Source organism: Enoplosus armatus, chromosome 13 (assembly GCF_043641665.1).
Source record: "Enoplosus armatus isolate fEnoArm2 chromosome 13, fEnoArm2.hap1, whole genome shotgun sequence".
Lineage (NCBI taxonomy): Eukaryota > Metazoa > Chordata > Actinopteri > Centrarchiformes > Enoplosidae > Enoplosus > Enoplosus armatus.
In genome coordinates, this window is record NC_092192.1 from 10,721,036 (window position 1) to 10,743,941 (window position 22,906).

Consider the following 22,906-nt stretch of genomic DNA (forward strand, 5'->3'; position numbering starts at 1 on the left):
AAAAGATGAGAGAAAGTGCACAGATAGCCGGAGACAGACAGGGCCTCGAGGATAACCATCTCTGTCTAATCATCACCAGCTCTGTTTAAATTCTGGCTGTAGCCCAAACGGGGGAACACTTTCATTAACCCTACAGTCAATCCACCGTGAAAACAAACACATTAGCCTGCCACTCTATGACTCACTGCCCTTTCACATCGGCCTCAAATGTTAGCGCTGCCGAGCTTTTTCCTGTCCACCATGCCTCGCCCTTCCCCGGTTTTTGCTGCCACCACTTTGCTATCTCACATTCAACTTTTAACCCTCAGTGCTGGAAGCTGAATGAGACTTATTGTTTCCACACACGTTTTTGTGCATATTTGTTAGGATAACAAGGCCTCAGTCCCGCTGTTTGCTCATATCTCACACATAGTGAGTGATTTTAAAAGAAATTACTTAAGTTACTGAGTCCTACAGTAATCCTTTCTCCAACACAAAATAATGAGGCAAATAGGCCTACTTGCTCTTTGTGGAAACGTAAATCAACCAGATACGATGCCTCCTTATTAATCAAACCTGAGCAATATCTAAATGTGATCGCAGACAATCACAACTACATAATTGATAAGTATTTTAGGATATGTAAGACCTTCTTCTTTAATCTTGTGTGATTATCCTGATCTACGGTCAGGTTTTTCTGGATGTTCGGCCACATTGAGGGGATTGAGGGGAGTTGCCTACCAGTTAAACCTTCCTTTTAGGCTGCATGCAAATCTCTTTCTCTATACACCGGAATTATCCAACACTAAAGGCATCAATATACTTAAAACAAAGTGCTTGTCAGATCGTTTAACAGCGTCTGAAACCAACTTTTCCGAGAGCAAAAGAGGGAGGGCTGCGTGCAACAATTTAACCGTCTTTATATGGCAGTTGGCAAGGTGTGCAGAGGTGTGACGGTAGTCGAGGTTCGGACTTCTCTCTCAAGCTCTCTTTTTTTATTCTTCACACAACTACTTCCATCACGTGTGAAGTGCAACACCACGAATGCCATTGAGCAGAGACTGATCGAAAGTGTGCGCCCTTATCCTCAGTCGCACGATTAGAGCGTTGAGACTATGTAGAAATGCAAAAGACACAGAGTTCTTGGAGAGAAATCAGGGAGGCAGTGGGATGCAGCCAGGAAGAGGCCTTTCATCCCCGCTTATTGTATTGGCATGAAAACTTCTGCCTTTAGACATGGTCAAAGAACACATCATGCGACCTAGCTTGTTTCAAGCAAACTTAATCCCAACCATGGCCCTAATCTTGACCATGACTATCAATAAAGCATGAGTTTGGTGGGAGTGGTGCATGGTTGGGTAAACGTTTGGGAGACATTTCAAAATCCACTATCCATGTGCCACCTTCAGTTTGCAGGATATTGTGACCTTTTTTTAAACTCTGAAAACAACAAAACATTTTCTCTTAAGCAAATCTTCCCAGTATTTCCACAAAACAATCGGCAAACTTTTCCCAGCTTTAAAACGACCCCATGCACAGGTCCTAAGGGCTGATTTTAATTCAGTGATAGGCTCGGTCAAAGTCATACACAAACACGCTAGCTAAATAGTCTAATCTATTGAAAAGAAAAGTCCTATCTGGAGACTAATAATTTACACAAGAGGATGTAGGCCAACATTATTCTAGCATGTTAATCTGAAAATATAAAACTTGCTGATTAAGAGGTCACTATGTTATCATAGAAAACATACATGTGTAATCACACAGTCTATGTGCTATCAGGCCTCTGTCTTATGTCATGACAGCCGTGCTTTCACATGATTCAGAGCTGATAACTGACCACGTCAGCTCTCTCATATAGCAAAACATTGGCTGCATTTGCAATTAGGTATGTATGTGATTATCTTTGGGTAAATATTGTAATATGGCCATTGATACCATGTGATCTACACTTGCAGGCTCACCCACAGATTTGATAAGAGGTTGACCTTATAGTGGAGCTGTTCCTGGGTATTTATTTATTTATTTTTTACATCACACAAGTGCAATAAAGCTGACTTCCTATTCTATAGTCCCATAACTATATGTTATATGATGATGGCTGTGGTGGAAGCCGGTGTGTGCAGGATCTCTATTCTGTGGATCTTTGTCAGACAACACGTTTAATGGGGAACAGTATGAAAACAGTGGGTACTATGTGAATTGTCTCAGTGTTCTTGTATGAAGGAGACTAAAGTTGGCTAATGCTGTAATTCTGGCAGAGGTATGCCAATGCTGCACTGCCTTAAATGGGAAACAGAGACCTAGACCTGTTCTTTACTACAACATGACTCTGATTAAGACCAGATTGGTGGTTGGTTCTGAGCCACAGCCAATTCCTACTCAGGCACAAGACTGTTAACGTTGTGGTATGAATGCATTTGTGTTAATCTCTCCCTCCTTTCAGCCAGTTATATCTGCTTTAGTGGAGATCCAGATGAGCTCCTATCATTGCCAAATGATTAGATCGGGTATTGGTAATGGTGGGGTTCTTTTACAGATGTCTGGTATAAAGAAATTAATATCAAAGACACAAGAATTCATAGAGGATTGACAATATTCCACCATATGGACGTTGAAGGATGCATTTTTTCCTGCCCTGTTATCTCAAGATCACGAGTTGTTTTCTGATTATAATTAGTTAAGAAAACAAAACTCTAGTTAGAAATATTGTTATGTCACAAAGTAATATTATCATTTCATACTTTTGGTTCAAGGGATGGTAATGTAGGTCGGTACACCACTTTGGTCTAGACTGCAATATCTCAACAACCTTGTTATAACTAGAAAATTTACTTATGATCTCAAGATAACAGGACTGAAAAAATTATTGCAACCATGTCCGCTCTCAACCTCCGTACTACCAATTTATCTTTCTCACATTCTTGCTTATAGATTATTCAACAGCACTAGGACAAATCAATCTTTTTTAAACTCTCACTGACATGTCTTCTGTCTGATGACCAGACTCTCACCTCACTTTTATCATCACCTTTCTCTTTCAAGGTGAGGTGTTTTCAAAGCTCTTCACATCTCATCTGCAGTCCTGGTTACATCAGTTAAAGTTTGTGTCATCAGGTGGTGTGAGGAGAACCATCTGCAGCTCAATGTCAGTATCACTCAGGCTGCAACATGTTGTTGTGTTTATATTGTGTAATATAAGTGTTTATATTATTTTGTCTTTAGGCTTAGCTTGTAGTTTTTTAGGAACATTAAAGTATTGTCTCTTCTCTTCCTTCAGTGCCTTGAGGTTTCCCCTCCATGTTAAGGAAGTGATGTGTCTCTGCTACCATCTCATGGCCAAAAAGAAAATTATATATTCTTAGTAGAACAGCAAAACTTAAAGTGCTCGTCATTTTTATGGAAGAACAATCAGCAATGTAAATGCAAACCATCAAACTATATGATGCAAACTATACAACAATACAGGTAGACCATAATATATATTCAGTATCCCACGACACCAAGGGTCTATTTCAAACTAAATTTAAATAAGTAGAACAGAACAATCAACAATAAACACAGAAAATGGAGTAAGTAAAGTAAATAAGTAAAATACGGAGTGCATGGTTTGTATAGAAAAATATCATCAAAATATATAAACAAAGCTATGATCTCATGGATTGTATTTGAAATTTGAAGTCTATTAACAAATATATCAAATTCCAGTGCAGCTTTAAAGATTTTTTTATTTGTGAAACAAACTTTGCAATAATATGACGAAAAAATACATTTGATTTGCTTGCATTTCTAAGTTAAAGATGAAGTTAATCATCAAATTTATCAAAAAAGGAAGCATTTAATTTAGCCCAAAAAGCGATTACCTCCGCGTACTGATAGCTTCTGTTCCTTTATACTATCCGTAGTTTACGTCATCAAAACAAGCCGACCTGAGCAGCATGGAAGAAATCCCTCACTGAAGAATTTTTGACCTTCTAAAATTAGTCAATTAATTTCGGTGAGTTGGTTGTTTACATCCTACCTTCAGTGTTTGTATGTGTTAATGTCACATAACGGCGGCGTAATTTGAAATTCCTGCTTTTGAATTAACGCGGTTGTGACGTTAAAACTAACGTTAGTTGCAGCAAGGCTAAGTTAACCATGTAGCCCCTATTTGTCTTCACGTCATCCTCCTTTTATAATCTGAATTTGCGTAGATAAAGGTATTGAAACTATCAATGTCAAAGTCTCAGTTTTACATTGATATATGGTTTGTGTTAATCAGCGCAAAGTTTAATTTTTTAAGGTTTTTCTTTGGTAAGCACACACTGGAGCTATGCTAACTGTGCGACTGTTAACTTATCTTGCACTATTTATTCAACGATATTGCAATAAATTAAAGTGTGATAGAGGCCAGTTGATGATGATATCATGACATTTGGTTTACAAAAAGCAACTAAGCCTTCAGCTGATAATCATGTGTCAGATAATGGCTGGGAACAAATGTTAATTTTTCTTGGTCCTCCCCACTACAGGGTTGAATAGAACTTTCCAGGATGTCGGTCAAGCATGCATCAGTCCATGCGAAATGGATCATCGGCAGAGTAATAGGGACCAAGATGTTCAAAACTGCCAAAGTGAGAGTCACAAGGCTGGTGCTGGACCCTTACCTGCTCAAGGTGATCATTTTAACACTGATCAATCATTGCTGATGCATACAGGAACGACAGGTGGCATGGATGTTACATAGCCTACTTTCCAAACAAGAGAATACCAAGAATAATGTTAAACTGGTTAATCATTATTCATGTCTACCTGTTATTTTACTCTGTCTCATGAAAACATACATTGTTGATCATGATCTTGCTGAAATATTGCGAATAGCAAAGAACATTAATTTGAGGAATGATTTTGCATTAATTCACTACCTACCTACTAATTTTCAGATATATTATTGATTGCGATACAATGACTATTAATTAAATGTCTTTTCTTCCCCATAGTACTACAACAAGAGGAAGACCTACTTTGCCCATGATGCTTTGCAACAGTGCACTGTGGGAGATATTGTCCTTCTCAAGGCTCTGCCCGAGGCCAGGTCCAAACATGTGAAGCATGAACTGTCTGAGATAGTGTATAAAGTCGGTCGGGTGGTCGACCCACTGACAGGAAAGAGGGTAGCAGGAACTGAGTTTGTGGAGCCTCTGACTGACCTTCCACTTAGCCTGGAAGAGGACACAACGTTATCGGAAAAACTGCAGGAGCTCAACATCTCTGCCGCCTCCAGTGGAGCCGATTCCCCACCAACACAAACTCCCACTTCATGATTGAAAACTGCAGTATTTATGCAGTAATGTGTGCTTAAATGTCACTCTGCAATTATGTTTCAGGTGTTCATGTAAATATAAATATATTAACTAGTAATCAATATATATCAGGTAATGTGGAAATACATTTTTTTTGCTACCTGCTATGGTAGTTTTGAATTCAAGACACATTTCTGAAGAATTTACAATAAAATGACAATGAGAACGCATGGTGTCATTCCCAACATGTATCTGTTTACTGTCAGACCAAATTTCTTATTATATCATTGTAGTTCGTATAGGGTGCATAGCAAAAACATTTTAATCAAGTCATAGGTCATAGGTGCATTCTTAACCTGACATTGCTATAGTGAATATATTTTCAGTAAGTCTGCTCTAATTTACTAACACTGTAAACACAGGGTGTTCTTTTTCATACATTTGATCGGTCATATGGTTCATCCATTCATTGAAATGTGCGTGTGTGTCTGATAATGCACCAACAGGGCACTGAATGAAAATGTTACAGTATTTGGGTCAATCTTTTTATTTTGAGGCCTGTGTGAGTTATATTTAGAACAAAATAAGTTATATTTAGAAGTCGAAAGAAAATTCACAAAGTTAACAACGGAGCTATGTTATAGTCAGATGCTATTGTTTAAAGGCTAAAAACCCTCGAGGAATTAATCAAAACAACGAGTGATGTCAACTCTGTTGATCAAGAGCAGGTGGAAAATCAAAGTTATGGTTGTGCTCAATTAACTGCTACAACTTCAACCACTCCGTGTACATTATCACCAGGTCCCCTACATATATAATAAACCACACAACGTTAACTGATCCCGGTACATAAAGTAAACATGGGGTTACGTTATTGTAGGTAACGTCAGCCCCACCGGGAACAGCCCGGACTGAGGCTGCAGCCGTGTCAAACAACCTCCAACTGTCAACAGCTTTCAGGGGAAAGATGGCGACACGAGTCCTTCAAAGAGTGGGCAAAGGCCTCAAACAGACGCAAAATGGGCTTCAGGCAAACGGACATGTCACGGTTGTCGTAAGGTTGGAGTTTCGCTAATTTAATTTGCCAATGCAGATGTAGAAACTGTACTTAAGATTTGTTTAGCCTCAGCAGAGTTGACGCCAATGACAAAGTCCAGTAATGCTAGGTGGCTAAGCTAACGCTAACGTAGGCACGTTGGCTACGTTTAGATCTGTAACGTAATTAGCTAGCTTTAGCCCTCTAGCTATAAACTTGCTAACTTTCTGCTAATGCTAAGTAGTACTCCCGAATTACAAAGTTGTGATGCAACTTGTGTCAGTTACTTATCCTTTTCTACTTCATAATTTTGTGTGTAGATTTGCAGTTGCCATGTGCAGAAATAATACAAAATCACAAGTGAGTTTCTCTCAGTTCCAAACAGAATTCAACTTCAAGGTCAAAATGCAAGGAAGCACAGCAGTACTTGTTTTGATTAGTGGATGACAGTTTCTTGCTGCGGCAGGTGTGTCCTAAACCAAGCTGTCATGTGAAATGCTGCGATGTAAATAAAGTTTAATTAAAATGTGATAGCTTTGAATGCACTGTGTAAAGTAATAGTTGTGTGTGCCTCGGCTGGCAAACTGTCAAAGCACTGCTTCATGATAAACAACAGTAACTATTGCATGGAGTGCTTGTTGGCAACTTGGCACTTTTAAATTAAGTTTAATATCAGAAAACGAAATACTACCCATGTGGGAAGGCTGCTTAGGAGTCCATATAGACTAATCCTCTGGTTATGTGCAGTATGTACAGCTTATAGGCTTCTCTGCTGCTGGCCTCTGAGCTGGAGTTCTTTGCAATGAATGAGTTGGATAGTCTAAAACGATTTGTACAAAGATCTTAGTTTGCTGCAGCCAACAATGACTAGTATATAAGTGCATTTACACTGACCTCAGTCTTATTAAGAGGCACAAGGCATTAGTTTATTGCACATTTCATCACAACTAATTTACAGTAAAGGCATACCAGTAATATGTAGAGAAGTATAGTCTGGCTGATATTGATAAGGACATTAGAGAGGTTTAAAAATCCTCAACAATATATAGGCAATGTAGGGTTTTCAACATGAACATATAGCATAAACAAACCTCTATGGCAAGGATCCTTTAAAATTGCTTAACATATGCACTGAGCAGGACATTTTTCAACTGAATAAACCTGTGATCTGTGCCCTATGGTGGACAAACAATGTAATGGGGACACTGTCTAAATTAGCTCAAACAGATCTTTGTAATTTCTATACTGAAATGTATTTCTTGTTTTACATTTGTCAACATATATATTGATAAGTGCAATAAGCCAACATTATAAATAAATTACAAAAACATGCCACATTAACAAAAGAAGAAAGAATACAAGAAAAAAGACCCCAGACACAAACACACTCATAGTAACTAATCAGAATCAGAATCAGAAACTGTTTACTGTTTAATGCCAAGTAACATACATTACAAGGAATGTGCTGTGGTCTGATGGTGCTACATTGTTTTTAACATATAACATATAATCTGACAGACAACAAGCATGTAAAAATATAAAGGTAAAAGAATAAGATAAGATAAATAGCAAACAGTGCAGTGACCAAATTAAAGTGTCCAGATAAAGTGTCCAGTAGGGGGTGTGTGCGTTAATGTAACGCAGGGGGGACAGGGGCGGTGTACGTTAATATAACGTATAACTTGTGTTTGTGTTGTGGGGGGGGGGGATCAGTGCCGTGTTCGTCAGGTTAATCATAACCCTGAGAAAGTAAAACATGTTCTAAGTTTGCTTTTGTTTCTGAACACAGTTGTGACTGATCTCAGGTCATTAGGCAGTTTGTTCCAGAGAATAACTGAAAGCCCTCTCACCAGAGCAGGTAGAGTTAGAAAACCACCTGATGTCCTGAGATGTTTGTCTGGACTACAGTCAGTGAGCAGACCAGAAATGTACTGAGGAACCAAACCATTCAGTGCTTTTGAGACTTACAGAATTACAGTAGAGTACAGGCAGCATGATTGTACGCTGAACTTGTTGTTCAGGTTTTGTTAGTCTTTTATTTCTTCATTGTGCTGAAGAACAAGTGCCGGTTGAATCCAGCGTTTGTGTTTTTTTTCACCACAGGAGCCTCTCAGGTTTCCGTGAGGACAACTGGTTCAAGTCTCTGTTTGTTAGAAAGGTCGACCCCCGAAAAGACGCTCACTCTCATCTGCTCGCCAAGAAGGAAGACAACAATCTGTACAAAATACAGTGTATGTGTTGTTTGTGACTTCCTGTAACGGAAGACTCTAACTAGACTCTTATCCTGACTGGGTGTTTTTCTTTGTATTAAGATGGATTTATGTTATATATGATAAATGTTTTTCTCCTAGAATAATCTTGTGTTAGATGGTGTTGTATCCACTCAGGTTTTGTTGTTTTCTTGCAGTTCACAATGTCAAGCCTGAGTGCCTTGATGCTTACAATGAACTTTGGTAAGAAGTCCCTGTTCCTTAAGTAACTTCATTCAACAAGCTGGTTTTGTGAAATGTCCTTTTACATATTCCTGTGTGTGTATCTTTAGTGAGAACGTCTTGCCTTCCATTCACGCTAACCCTGAATACCCCTGTGAGCTCGTGGGCACCTGGAACACATGGTACGGAGAGCAGGATCAAGCAGGTAAGAACAAGCTCCGTGTCTGGAGGTCACCGTACACATGTGCAAGTGATGAACCTGCTTGTAAACGGCATTTGACTGATTGGTTGATAGCCCATTCAGTCAGGTAGTCTAAATAAAACAGAGGGAAAACATTAATTAAAAACAGAGACAAGATAGTAGTTCTCAAAGGATCAGTCGTGTGATCAATCAACAGATAATGAATTGACAAAAATAATCTATCAGTCATTTAAGTAATTTAACACCGAATGAGGATTTGTTGCTTCTTTCTATTTTATGTCATTGTAAATTGAATATTTCTGGGTTTTGAAGTGATGGTTGGAACAAACAAACAAACTGTGATAAACATTATTCACTATTTTTATACAGTAAAACATGAATCAATTTGTTGAAAAAATGTATCCGCAGATTAATTGATAATGAAAAAGCCCTGCAAGATAGACTCCTGGTTGAGGTGGACTATATAAGACAATCACTTGAATCAAGGCAAATATTATAACATGTAGGTAATTAGCTTTTATTTTAAATAAAGTTTTAAAGTTGGACTGCGTTGAAACAGAAAATAAGTCTGCTTGAAAATGTACCTCATTGTCTCCGTAGACCTGCAAAGATACTCCTCTTTTCAGTTTGCTGCTGCTGATGGTGTAGAGGATTTTCTCTTCTCCATGTTTGACTCTAAGGATGTAAAGACAGACATTTCCTAAGAATATTGCAGTTTCCTCCTCCTCTCCAGTTAATTATAGCCCTGACTTTATTACACGTTTCCTGGCTGCTGTCCATTTTGTCCTTGTGGTGACGTTTGTCATTCCTCATTTATCTGCCTCTAATGTTACAGCACGGTAATACTGGCAAGCTCAACGATATCCACTACTATGCTCTGAGAGATTTTGTCTCATACTGTAGGAAACATGGTGATGTGAATATATTAGAGCAGCCAGAGTTATTTTTATCGCAGCATTTTTCAGTCATGATCTCACATTTTACCAGATGTAATTGTGGCAATAAGAAGATGAAGATTCGTACACTGGATCTCATCATGCCAGCTCAGATCACAGGTGGTCTAGAGAGATGAATAATTAAACTACAGCTGTTAATGTAAAAGAACATCTTGCCAAAAGAACAACAGGCACACCGAGATCTATTCGAGAGCTGCATTATTTTTGGCTCTTCTGCTCCTTCTATTCTAGTTCACCTGTGGAGATATCGGGGAGGATACCCGGCTCTCACGGAAGTCATGAACAAACTCAGGCAAAATAAGGTAACGGGTGCTCGGATTAGTTCAGTTTACTGGCAGTTGGTGACCCATAGGCCACCGTTTCTGGCAGTGCACCCCTCGAATTTGATCCACAGACCAATTCTCCACCCATGTGTTTCACCATCTTTATCTGTGATTTTCCAGCTGTTTGGTGTGATTGCAATTTCGGTGCAATTATCTTTAAAGCTTAATTACTGAAATGCAAATGTATATTATAAATAAGGTAAGTACAGTTAATATACCCTATCCAGCCTCATCCATATTGTATGTTTGTGTTTAATCTTCAGAGGTTGGGGATTTGTTTTGTTAGTTTGTCTGAAGTTTCACCAAAAAAATAACATTGTTCAGAATGAAAATAAGTACAAAATTTGCAAACCTTCCAAAACAGACGACAGATTATGTACCACGCAACCACGAGTGCTCGCTATCTCTGTTCAACATTGCCACAGTTGTTGTTATACCTGGTCATGAGAAGAGGTTAATTCTTGTTCCAGGATTATAATATGTTAATGTGCTCAAATTAGTTTTGATATTTATACAGACGTATTTAGGAAACAGATTTACTGAGTGATGTGTTACTGTCATTTGTCGTTGCTGTAGGAGTTTACGGACTACAGGAAAGAGAGGGGGAAGATGCTGCTGTCTCGTCGGAACCAGCTGCTGCTGGAGTTCAGTTTCTGGAACGAACCTGTCCCTCGTCCAGGACCCAACATCTATGAGCTCCGATCGTACCAACTCAGGGTAACTGTAGTAGTAGATTTAGCAGCTTCCTGCCATTATGTATAAATATGTTTCTGTACTGAACAGTCAGACAACATGTTTTCCACATCTCTGCCCTCTTCACGTTCTTATTTCAGCCAGGGACGATGATCGAGTGGGGAAATTATTGGTAAGGCAGAATATACTAATCTTTCATTTTGATACTCAGAGAAACTCATAAGCACTCTCTCTAATGTTTGGTAATTGTAGAGCTACCGTTATTATGTACCATTTAAAATTTCCTCACTACTATTTTATTGGTTTTACAGATTGTAGCAGATGAATATGAGTCAACGGTACTTTTTTGGCTACATAAACTTTGCATGACTCTGAAGCATGACAAGATATATCACACATACACCTAAATCTCAAGCATAATTGACCTATTAACCCTGTATTTAATATATGTATGATTAAATTGATAATGGCTGAGAAATTTGCCTGTTAATGTACCAAAACCAAACATGCCAGGTGACTTAAAACAGTTCTGGTTGTAACATCAAAATTTGATGTTTTGATTTGAAATAAATTATTGGGATGTCGGTGAATGTCAGTTTCATTTAAACCTACAAATTTGTGCTGTTGCTTTAATCGGCACAACCCTTCAGTAACAAGCTGTTGGTTTTTTTCCATGTAACTTAACTCTTTGGTGCTCTGCAGGGCTCGAGCTATTGAGATTCGCCAGCAGAACCAGGAGGCGGTGGGAGGCTTTTTCTCACAGATTGGAAGTCTGTACACGGTCCACCACTTATGGGGTGAGCAGCGTTTTCAAGTTTAATGAACTGTGCAGGGACATTTACAAATTCATCACTGTATTACAAATAATTACACAAATGTGTTTAGAATATACTTAGCAGTTTACTAGGTGCATCTTCATGGTCTCCTTGATTTTTTTGATGTTACTATTTAGGAGCTATATTACATGCTTTTTAGGTCAAGGAATTGATGTATATAACTTAATGCAAAGGTTTCAGAACTTTTCTAAGAGTGGAGACTTACGGTATTAAATGAGGATTTGAGTAAAAACTGCATGTAACCAACTAAACGATACATTTATTTCATTTTTTTTCTTTCAGCTTACAAAGACCTTCAGTCCAGAGAAAACACCAGAAATGCAGCCTGGCAGCGTGATGGCTGGGATGAGGTTGTCTATTACACAGGTAAGTCTGCTGTCTTATCTCTCCTCTCTTTACCTTTCTGATAGCGCTGGACAATATTATCAAATATCAACTTTGAGTGGAATCGTGTCATGATGATATGATCGCAACATGTTATCAGTTCTGTTGTCCACGTTAATGATTCCAAGCAAAATGTAATTAAAAACTAACAAAATATGTTATTGAGGTTTTTATGTACACACACAGTTACTGTGCAGCAAGTCATGTATGTATATGTAGAAGCATCTACAGTGATGGTGGTGTTTGCTCACAGAAGTGCACATGTGGGGTACATATTAAAACTCAGGGACCCAACAAGGCCTTTCCAACAATTTGTTAGTGGCAATGAATGAAGGATGGATGAAGGAAGGTTTTTTTTGTTTGTTTTTTTGTTTTTTTTTTACATGAAAAGGCAATATTGTAAAGACAATATTACAAATCAGAACTTTAGTGGTACACAAAGGATTTAGTGAAGAATAGTTAATCAGGTAATTATTCTCACTGACATTACTAAAACGTTGGCATTTAGGCAGTCTTCAGGTCTCACTAAACATAGGATTCTTATATGAATCCAATACAAGAAAATCATGAAATATTAAATGCCAAATTAAATTTAAAAATTTTAATAACAAATTAGGTTTAGGTAATTATTAGATTAGATTAGGTAAGATTGTAAGGGTGAAAACTCACATAGGTTGTTGATTTGTCCAGGTTACTACAGTGCACGTAATCGCATTGTCTGATTGTCTGCATAACCTGATTCCTCCCAGTGTGTGTGTGTGTGTGTGTAAACATACTGTATGACACAGAAATCAGCTGCTAAGACTGTTGTTTCTTCCCCGTCCCACAGTCCCTCTTATTCAGCACATGGAATCTAGAATAATGATTCCCATGAAGACTTCGCCCATGAAGTAACCACACCGGGGGAACCTCTCACAGCCACTGCAACTACCACACTGATTTGTAGAGAGTGTAACCGACCGTCAGAGTGTGCACTGCCAGGGATATCTGCATCAACATGTTGTGTCAGTTTTTGTTTTCTTTTTGCTATTTGTTTCTTTACTCCCCTTTTCTGTGTGGGCCTAGAATGTCTTATTTCAGATGATGAGGTTAAAATCATTATCACTAAAACTGTATCTGTTACAGCAGTTACTGTGTTACTGATCCATTGATGCGCCGTGTGCAGACAAACTATGATTTGACGCGCTCCTCCTCTTCACTGTCTCTGTCATTTAAAGGGTCGGATTTTAAATGGCTTGTCTTACTTTTTTCTGGATGATATAAAAATACTTTCATCAGTGTTTGAGTGTTGAGATACCAGGGAGAGATGTGAATCAAACATTTAGCAGTTCTAGTGCTGGTCACGGGCTGAAAATCTCTTATGGTCTTTTATAAAAATGTGTTTGAAAAAAAAAAGATGGCATGACTTGTAAGCCCTGTTGCACTAGCATTGATAACAAAAAAAAAACTGCCTCCAGTATCTCACAAGAAAAACACAGCAGAGCTCACAGTTCACTATCAGTATGAATTGGAGAAGCTTCTCTAAATGTTACAGATGGTGGTCAGTTTTACAAAGAGGAGCATGCTGTTTACAAATCAGTGTTTTAGTAGACGATGAGTAGACAATGAAGCTGATTGTCAGAGACAGTGGCCTGTATTGCAGGTCCACAGTCAGACTCCAGCTTTACGTTCAGTAAAAGTGCACCAGGTATCCACCCCTCCAAAAAGCGTGACTTCATGTTTACATGGCTTTGAACCAGCCAACTGATTATGGTGTGTACCAGTAATGTGCTTCAAAATCAGTTGGATGGATGAAAAGATGCATAACAAAACTGTTATGGAGACAAAAATTGAAGTTCACAAACACACCGCGGTGTCAGACTGGTCAGAACAGGATGGTATATTTTGATTTTTAACATTCTGTCTCATTCCCGCTGGATACATGAATATAGCGCCCAGGTCTTGGAGTGAAATTGTGCCGAATCCCCCTGAATGAGTCATTTTCACTGTTTGCGTCTCCTCTGTTAAACTGACCACATCTCCAGATCCTTTTCTATCTTTAACATCATGACACTTCTGGCTCTTTCAGCTGTGGGGAGGGGGAACAAGACGATTCAAATGATTGGAAGTTATTTTTGATTTCAGCACAACTAATCAGTAGCTACAAACTGCTGTATACGACTGGTTTGGCCTGTCCCTGTATCAAGCAATTAATACCAACAGGGTGATTGTGTGCGCTAACTGAGATTTTTTGAGTTTTTTTTAATGGTCAGATTGTAGATATGCATAGTGTGTTTATTGACCAAGCCAGAGATGTGGTCAAGCCTGTATCTGTAAATGAGGTGGGATATTCTTATGTTGGTTAAGTGGGCAGGAGAGAAGTAATATCTCAATGTGATAAATGTGAATTGCAGTGCTTTAATAAGATTAGTTGTACATATTGAATTAAACTTCTGATGAAAATGGGAACAACATGTCTTGAATTCCTTTTATCATGTTTTGTTTGAAATGATCTGTTGCTCTTCTGCTTCTGTTTGCTGAACACAAATGTGAGTTTAAACCCAGACATTTATGAAGTTGCAGCATTTCCTTGTATCAGAATGAATAGGGAGAAATATCATACACACTAAATGTACCAAGAAGCAAAAATCTTCGAGTGCAGACACTCTTTATAGTCTAATAAAAGCTTTCTTGACTTAAAATAGCAGGAAGTTTATAGCAAACCCATGTCTGTACCTCCGAACTGCTCTATTTCCAGACACTCAACGGTGACGTAACTTGCTCAATCAGCGCGTCGGCTAGGGTGTGACTTGTGCTGCCTTCAGAGTATGTCGGAAATGTCATCAACCCCCTTAAGCGCACATGAACATCTCTGACAAGGTGGTGATAACTGCAGTAAGTATGTTTTCCAGTTGGCTATAATTGAGGATGGCAATTTACCTCCCCTGGACCTCCCCAGTCTCGGAAAACGATATATGTATAACCATGTGTGTATAGGTTTATCCCTGTGTTTGTGACTCTTAATAACAATATGCTAATGTAGTAGAGATAGCGCAGCTGTTGGATTAGTGATTATAGTATGGATTTATTTGCTAAACATAAACTGAGGTGTTCCCCTTGTGTTAGTGTATTTCATGACAAAAGTGCAGAATCTATTGTAACCTAAAATATCAAAAATAAATAAACTACTTGGAGAAATTTAACTGTGCTGAAGTTTCTCTGACGTTTACATTGCATGGGTATAAACATTACAAATAAAACAAATTATAGCCTCACTGTTTTACCCTGAGCTTTTACTAATGTTGCTTTGACTTCTCTTTTGGGGGAGCTGAGTCTCACCCATTATTCCAACACCAGGTGAAATCACTTGTAACCGTATCACTCACGATTCATTTGATGTAAATTAGGAGTTTCAAGCTTTCGAAAGAAGGAATTTCCGAGGCTAAACTGGTTACGTAAAGGCAGCACGAGAACACGTGTTGGAGCCTTCTGGAAACCGACTCTCCTTTCGAGAGCGTTCGAGCCCTTGCAGTGCGGACTCTCTACCAGCGGTACTTTTTACTTTTACTTTGCTGGTTGTGCTGCTTCGCCATGGCTGCCGTGAAAGCCCTGAACCCAAAAGCAGAGGTGGCCAGGGCTCAGGCCGCCCTGGCGGTTAACATCAGTGCCGCCCGGGGGCTTCAGGATGTGCTGAAAAGTAACCTGGGACCGAAGGGGACCATGAAAATGTGAGTGCCGCTGGAGCCCTTTGTGCAGCACGCGTGCTAAGCTAACTTTGCTAAGTAGCTAACGTTAGCTGCAATTCACCGGTACACTGTGCGCAGGGAGCATTATAGCCACCCTTCTGCCGTCTGATTCTTCATTTATTTGAAAGTTGGAAAAGATCCCCTGTGTACTTCTTGTCATCCTCCGCCACAAAACACTAAATCACAATGTAGGCCTCCACTTGCTAAACGGTTAACGGATTCTCCCGGCGCACGTTGCCCTGCCCAGTCATCGTCACGAGCCGTTTTGACAACCACCAAGCTAACGTTAGCAGCTCACGCTAACGCTAAAGCCGTCAGAATCAACCTCAGCTAGGACTCAAGAGTTAAGAAGTTTCTGTTAACGTAGATGTATCCTTAACTAGTGGCACTAATGAGCGAATCAATGACTTGGTTACTGGTAACCAAGTTAACGGTAGTTATTGTTCTGCGCCAGGAGGATTATTTCAAGAAGATTAAGCAGAAAGCAGTTACTGTAAAATTTCTGTCAGACAATGAGCAGACTCTGGACATGTCCACTATGTACAAGGCATGGCTGACTGAAAACCTTTCTTGACTAACTGTTTACCAACAGTATATTCGCCGGCAGTAGGGTGTAACGTTAGTGAACCAGCTTTTGCTTTGCTCACTTAACATTAACCCTCCGCTGCCTGTTTGGGTCCGCAGGCTGGTGTCTGGTGCAGGAGACATAAAGCTGACCAAAGATGGAAACGTCTTGTTACACGAGATGGTAAGGAAGTGCTGAGCTGTGAAATGGCACTTTTTCTGTCCAACTGTCTTGTCCTCATTGCACTGCCTTCTTCATTGTTAAAGAGTGACCACACCCCTAATATATGTAGATGCCATATAAACCCGTGTGGATATGTTTAGCACATTCCCAAATCAAAATATTCAATAACAAACTGTTACATGTTTGATTAATAAGGCTGGGAATCAAATCTCAATACTTTCATGTTTTTGTCTGATATGTGTATTGAAAACTGTCCAGTACTGACAGCTGGCATTGAATACCTGGATGCAAATGTAAATGGCTGCTGAATTTAATTTTGTTTACTTAATAAGACACTGAAATCACGATTTGGCTGATATTGGATTATGTGTATAAATGTTTGTTGTTGTTTGCTGCCTGTCATCAGAGAACATTTATTATTTGTGGAATTTGGTTTCTTCTCTATAAATTATGAGTTTTTGTAGAACAACATGTTTATATTTCTCAAAGTAAGGTATCAAAAGCATAATTTTGCTAACTAATAGGTCACAAAACGACTAATTTATATCAGGATATATTGGTGAAAGTAAAGCATTAAATCTTACACTCTCAGTCTTAAAGTGCCTTGCATAATGATCATGCTTACTTTTGCTATTTTTTTTATGTTACACTGTTTTCAAAATCTTCTGTGCTTGTTCCTTCTCAGCAAATTCAGCACCCGACAGCGTCACTCATTGCGAAGGTTGCCACGGCACAGGATGACATCACGGGAGACGGAACCACCTCCAACGTCCTCATCATCGGTGAACTGCTGAAGCAGGCTGACCTCTACGTGTCGGAGGTAAAAGAGGAAGGCCTGTCTGAATGTACAGCAGCACTGTTCATGAGATGTCATTTATTAACGTAATTGATCCGTTTGATTTACTTCTGCAGGGTCTTCATCCAAGAATCATTGCAGAGGGCTTTGAGGCGGCAAAAGAGAAAGCCTTGGCTGCTCTGGAGGAGGTGAAGGTGACGAGGGAAATGGACAGAGAGACCCTCATCAACGTAGCACGCACCTCCCTCAGGACCAAGGTCCACACAGAGCTGGCAGACCTGCTCACTGAGGTGAGACATGAGGGAATAGAGCTCAGGGTCAGCAGTTGACCTACGGCACCAAATAATGATCTGTTGTTACTCTTAGTTCATCCATCTTGGCTGCAAAATGTCAGTTAATGTCAGATGTCCCTCATAAGCTACCACAGTCCAAAGTGATGTATTTTCTTAGTCAGTCAGATATCCCAAGACAAGCAGCTCCTTGCCTTTTGTGAAGATGTTAGCAGTATATCTCGTACTCAGTAAATGGTCAAAGTGATACATCTTCAACACTGTAATTGATATTTCTATGAATGGACTAATGACTTTTAGCACTATATATCTGGGCATGGATATTATCTGACAGTTGGTGCTTGTTGCAGATAGTTAAGTTTTCCGATCTTAAACGGTCCTATGGCAGTGAACCCACTATTTCCTGTAATTTTTTCAGTGGTTTATGTGACATGTCTGTCTGCAGGCTGTAGTAGATGCTGTGCTGGCCATCACTAAACCCAATGAGCCTATCGACCTGTACATGGTGGAAATCATGGAGATGAAGCACAAGACCGACTGCGACACACAGTGAGTCTGAATACAAAAACTGAAGACTTGGAACAGTCTTTGCCCTACTGATAGTGGTGCAGGGGTGTATAGGGGTCCCAGACATCTAAGAGTTGCTGCTTCTTTTTTTTTTCTTTCTCAGACTGATCAGAGGTTTGGTGTTGGACCATGGTGCCCGACACCCAGACATGAAGAAGAGGGTGGAGGACGCCTACGTGCTGACCTGCAACGTCTCTTTGGAGTATGAAAAGACTGAGGTCAACTCTGGCTTCTTCTACAAGAGTGCAGAGGAGAGGGAGAAGCTTGTGGCTGCAGAGAGGAAGTTCATTGAGGATCGCGTGCAGAAGATCATCGCCCTGAAGAACAAAGTCTGTCCCAACGGGGAGAAGGGTTTCGTCGTCATTAACCAGAAGGTATGCATAAAAACAATTCATGCAGTATTTGTATCTTAATTGCTGGGCACTTACACTGTAGTTCTTTGTCTCCTTACCCATGTACAGAGTCACATTTCATGTGCATTAAAAAACAACCAATATAGTGAAAAATAACACATTGTGCAGAGTGATGAAAGCATGCCTTTCACGAACCCGTCGTGTAAAGGCTTAAGTGAAAAGAAAGGCCTAATCAATCCTGTTAAGTGCACAGTGAACACCCAAGGATGCTAACGTAGCTCCCCCTGGTCTCTTTTATCTGTGCAACAGTAAATCTGATCTGTACCTCTGCATTAGGAGAGTCCATTCCTCCCCTACGTGTATTCAACGGATCAGAATAAACTTCACTGAAGCTGACATAAATACACAGTGGATTATGTCTTGAATTGATGATAAATGGAAGTTTCATGTTTTCTGTATTGTGTAGGGTATTGACCCGTTCTCCCTGGATGCTCTTGCTAAGGAAGGCATTGTAGCCCTGCGCAGGGCAAAGAGGAGGAATATGGAGAGGTAAGAAAGTAACATATTTTACAAATATATGCATCAGGGGTTTGAGGTGTATAATCTAAGATGTTAAATATATAAAAAAAACGTAAGAAACATCACACAGAACCAGAAATTATAGGTCCATAAGGTAGCAATAGGTCTGCTGGTGTACTGGTTCTTCTTCATATTGATGGTAACAATTTCTTAATAAGTCATTATCAGGATTGCCGTTGCTTTTAGAAAGCACCATGAATGCATCACAGCGCTTGCTTAGCCACAAGGTAGTGCCCTTCTGAATGTTGTATGGACAAACCCACATGTCAGAGGTCTTTGAATCCACTCAACCAGTTCTCTTTATTCTACTTATCCCGATTCTGATTGTATTGTAAAACTGTCAGCTGAAATTGTGGTCAGTTTGTCTTTTCTTTCTTTTGTAAAATGCAGTTGGTCTCATTTGCACAGCGAACACCCAGGGATGCTAACGTGGCTCTCCCTGTTCTCTCATGTCTGTGCTACAGTGACTCTGGTCTTTACCTCTGCATTAGGAGAGTTTTAGTCTCTCCTACATGTATTCAGTTGATCAGAACAAACTGATTTATTAATTTACTTTCAAATGCATCATTCGGGGTATGGCATATTATACCAGTATTATGTCAGTCCCTTTTACTATATTCTGTGATGTGACATCTCTACCCTTCTGGGCCCATTTAGCACTTTTTTTTTAAATTGTGAAAATCAAAGTGTAAACAAACAAGCATTGAGAAAACTCACTGTAGATGTGGCAGAGATGCAGTACCTTCATGAGACCTCACTTCCAGGACAGTGACAGCTGCTGTAGTTTGGGAGACTGTGCATTCCCAGCTGTATGATGTTTTTCCATCATAAATTGCAAATAACTAATTTATACATACGCTGTTGTTCCCTCGGCAGGCTCTCCCTCGCTTGCGGTGGCATTGCCATGAATTCAGTTGATGACCTCACACCTGAGTGCTTGGGAAGTGCTGGGTTGGTTTATGAACACACACTGGTGAGTATTTATCTGGATTTTTGCATTTATTTATGTTTCAAGAAATCAAGGCAAAGTTGTTAATAATCCCTGATCCTATTTGCAGGGAGAGGAGAAGTACACATTCATCGAGAAGTGTGGGAACCCTCGCTCAGTCACCCTGCTGGTGAAGGGACCCAACAAACACACCCTCACACAGATCAAAGATGCTGTAAGGGATGGTTTGCGGGCAGTCAAGAACGCCATTGAAGATGGTAAGACACTAAGGAACCAAAAATGTTACTGTTTGTGTCATTTGACGTGTTTCATTAGTTTTATGGGGAAATTATTTATTGCAGCAAACTTAACAAAAGTGATTCAGTTTTGTTTTGCCACCAGGGTGCAGTTTTTTGGGCTTTTTCTTTGCAACGTTGATAATTTAAATCAAATTCAGGGTTGAAATGGTCCCCCCCAGTTGATCCTCTTACTGCATGAATACATTTTATGATTTATCAATTCGATGCAATTTAGAATTTGTGAAGTTCCAGAAACTGTCCTTTTGGGCACATTAGCTCCACTCATTATTTACATCACTCTTTATTCTACTTATCCTGATTCTGTTTGTATCGTAAAACTAGCAGCTGAAATTGTGGTCAGTTTGTCTTTTCTTTCTTTTGTAAAACGCAGTTGGTCTCATGTGCACAGCGAACACCCAGGGATGCTAACGTGGCTCTCCCTGTTCTCTCATGTCTGTGCTACAGTGACTCTGGTCTTTACCTCTGCATTAGGAGAGTTTTAGTCTCTCCTACATGTATTCAGCTGATCAGAACAAACTCCCCAAAGTTGATTTTTAAACTGGTGATTCATTTAGTTTAAAACACATTGTTCTTCCCATATTGAGGCAATTACACTATTCATTGAGCATCTTCTTTTCCTCTTTGTGTCTTCAGGTAGTGTCGTGTCTGGAGCAGGTGCATTTGAGGTGGCTGTGGCAGATGCTCTGGTAAAACACAAGCCCAATGTGAAAGGCAGAGCCCAGCTGGGAGTCCAGGCATTTGCAGATGCTCTCCTCGTCATCCCTAAGGTGAGGGATTTATACTTTCAGCATTTCTTTACCCCATGTGTTTATAGAATATCTCTGGTACTCTTATTCAAGTTTATCATTAGAAAAACTGTAAAACTGATTTGTTATCTGTTAGCATTCACACTGTATCAACATCCGTTGATTTTTAATTATCTTTCTTTGTAGGTTTTGGCCCAGAACTCTGGCTATGACCCACAGGAGACCCTGCTGAAGCTGCAGACGGAGTACAAAGAGTCTGGTCAGCTAGTTGGAGTGGACCTCAGCACAGGTCAGAACCACAGTCCACCGTTAATTGAAGCTTATGTTACGCAATATATCAGAACATTTGCAGAGCGAAAATGTTTGTAGTAAAGGATTCACCTCCGTCTTAGTATCACAAAGGATACTATATGAGGCTAACGCTTCCATTAATTGTTCCTCTCCAAGACAGCTCACTTGGATTTTGTTCCTCATGATTATGGTTGTCTCTCCTCTTTTTGCTGTTTTGAGTCATAGTTTAATCCTTTTTCCGCCCCAAATACTTGGTTGGGTTATAATGCACTTTTATCACAAGCTTGTTTTTTACTTAAATCTTTTTGTTGTTTTTTAGGGGAGCCCATGGTGGCAGGAGAAGCAGGTGTTTGGGATAATTACAGCGTCAAGAAACAACTTCTCCATTCATGGTGAGATTACACATTTCTAAACTGTACAAGACCAGTTTTGTATTTGAAATGATCCTGATGCATTGTCTCATATAAATCTTTTTATCCCTTTACAGCACGGTGATCGCCAGCAACATCTTATTGGTGGATGAGATCATGCGAGCTGGAATGTCTTCTCTCAAAGGTTAAAGGTCAAGTGAAGAAGATGCAGCTGTTATCATGCTCACAGGGATAGTTGTTTTACCTTTATGGTTCAGTCAACGTGTTCCCGCTCTTGGAACTCTGAAGCACCCCAGTCTGATGGACACTGCTGTAAACACCACGGCATCCATCACAGCGTCTGTCAGAAACCATTGTCTTGCTAGTCCTGGGTTTTTTTTCATGGATTTGTCAATGCCTCCCTCTGATTGGTTTATTTATGAGATTTTGTTAAAAGCACTGACCTCTGCCACTCAGTTTTGTTTCTACCCATTAAAAGTTTTCATGGCTCTTGAAAGATTTGTTTGTGTTTTGTCTTCACAAATATTCTTTTTCTGCTTTAAATGTAACTTAAATACATTTACAGTAGTAAAAGTACCAATTCAATTTTTTTGGTTCTTGAACTTTCCTCTGCTACTTCTACGCGATAGTTAAAGTTGGTTTTATCTCCACCAGATACAACATTGAAATGCTTCTCATACATGAATGTATCGATGATAAAAATCCAATTTTACATATATTGACATTTTCTCTAATACTTACCTACTTGAGTACAGATTTGGAATATTTCCTCTACATCTGGGCACAACATTAAATGTTTTTTATAGACAGACTCATTAAGAATATTCTTAAAACTCGTGTTTAACTTGGGTTTTATGTTTCCAAAATGTATAATGTATAAACCCCATAAGGCAGAGTGAATTAAGAAAAAGGTTTTTATGCTTGGATAGGCAGTTCATCTTCCTCAGGCTTACATATATAACGAAAATCCATTTACAAATATTTACCAGTCGTTTTAGTGGCAGATTATCTAATATCTCACACAGATGTTACAAACCTTTTTGTTTTTTGTTTAAGTCAAGTAAAA

General features: G+C 39.4%; 3 protein-coding genes and 3 non-coding genes across 7 annotated transcripts; all 6 read left to right on the top strand.

The window, feature by feature from the left end:
* Positions 1 to 3,896: 3,896 nt before the first annotated feature.
* Positions 3,897 to 5,482, top strand: mrps17 (mitochondrial ribosomal protein S17). The gene is made up of 3 exons (XM_070917914.1): positions 3,897 to 3,976; positions 4,494 to 4,637; positions 4,962 to 5,482. The coding sequence occupies exons 2-3, from the start codon at positions 4,515 to 4,517 to the stop codon at positions 5,283 to 5,285; spliced, it is 447 nt and encodes a 148-aa protein (XP_070774015.1). The 5' UTR covers positions 3,897 to 3,976; positions 4,494 to 4,514; the 3' UTR covers positions 5,286 to 5,482.
* Positions 5,483 to 6,231: 749 nt separating this feature from the next.
* Positions 6,232 to 14,577, top strand: LOC139294992 (protein NipSnap homolog 2-like). The gene is made up of 10 exons (XM_070917033.1): positions 6,232 to 6,323; positions 8,404 to 8,531; positions 8,708 to 8,753; positions 8,843 to 8,937; positions 10,122 to 10,192; positions 10,790 to 10,930; positions 11,047 to 11,078; positions 11,609 to 11,703; positions 12,025 to 12,108; positions 12,956 to 14,577. The coding sequence occupies exons 1-10, from the start codon at positions 6,232 to 6,234 to the stop codon at positions 13,018 to 13,020; spliced, it is 849 nt and encodes a 282-aa protein (XP_070773134.1). The 3' UTR covers positions 13,021 to 14,577.
* A 1,048-nt stretch (positions 14,578 to 15,625) lies between these two features.
* cct6a (chaperonin containing TCP1, subunit 6A (zeta 1)) lies at positions 15,626 to 22,336 on the top strand. Of its 2 annotated transcripts, XM_070917058.1 has the most exons (13): positions 15,626 to 15,833; positions 16,536 to 16,599; positions 17,285 to 17,419; positions 17,512 to 17,685; positions 18,131 to 18,234; positions 18,356 to 18,626; positions 19,072 to 19,154; positions 20,061 to 20,157; positions 20,243 to 20,390; positions 21,066 to 21,199; positions 21,365 to 21,467; positions 21,789 to 21,861; positions 21,957 to 22,336. In XM_070917058.1, the coding sequence occupies exons 1-13, from the start codon at positions 15,697 to 15,699 to the stop codon at positions 22,027 to 22,029; spliced, it is 1,596 nt and encodes a 531-aa protein (XP_070773159.1). In that variant the 5' UTR covers positions 15,626 to 15,696; the 3' UTR covers positions 22,030 to 22,336. The 2 variants fall into 2 exon arrangements, with proteins under 2 accessions (XP_070773159.1, XP_070773160.1); XM_070917059.1 differs by lacking the exon at positions 17,285 to 17,419.
* On the top strand, positions 18,851 to 18,987 carry LOC139295860 (small nucleolar RNA SNORA22). The gene has a single exon (XR_011598437.1). It is a non-coding gene; the product is annotated as a small nucleolar RNA SNORA22 (small nucleolar RNA).
* On the top strand, positions 19,585 to 19,721 carry LOC139295858 (small nucleolar RNA SNORA22). The gene has a single exon (XR_011598435.1). It is a non-coding gene; the product is annotated as a small nucleolar RNA SNORA22 (small nucleolar RNA).
* LOC139295859 (small nucleolar RNA SNORA22) lies at positions 20,813 to 20,949 on the top strand. The gene has a single exon (XR_011598436.1). It is a non-coding gene; the product is annotated as a small nucleolar RNA SNORA22 (small nucleolar RNA).
* Positions 22,337 to 22,906: the final 570 nt, after the last annotated feature.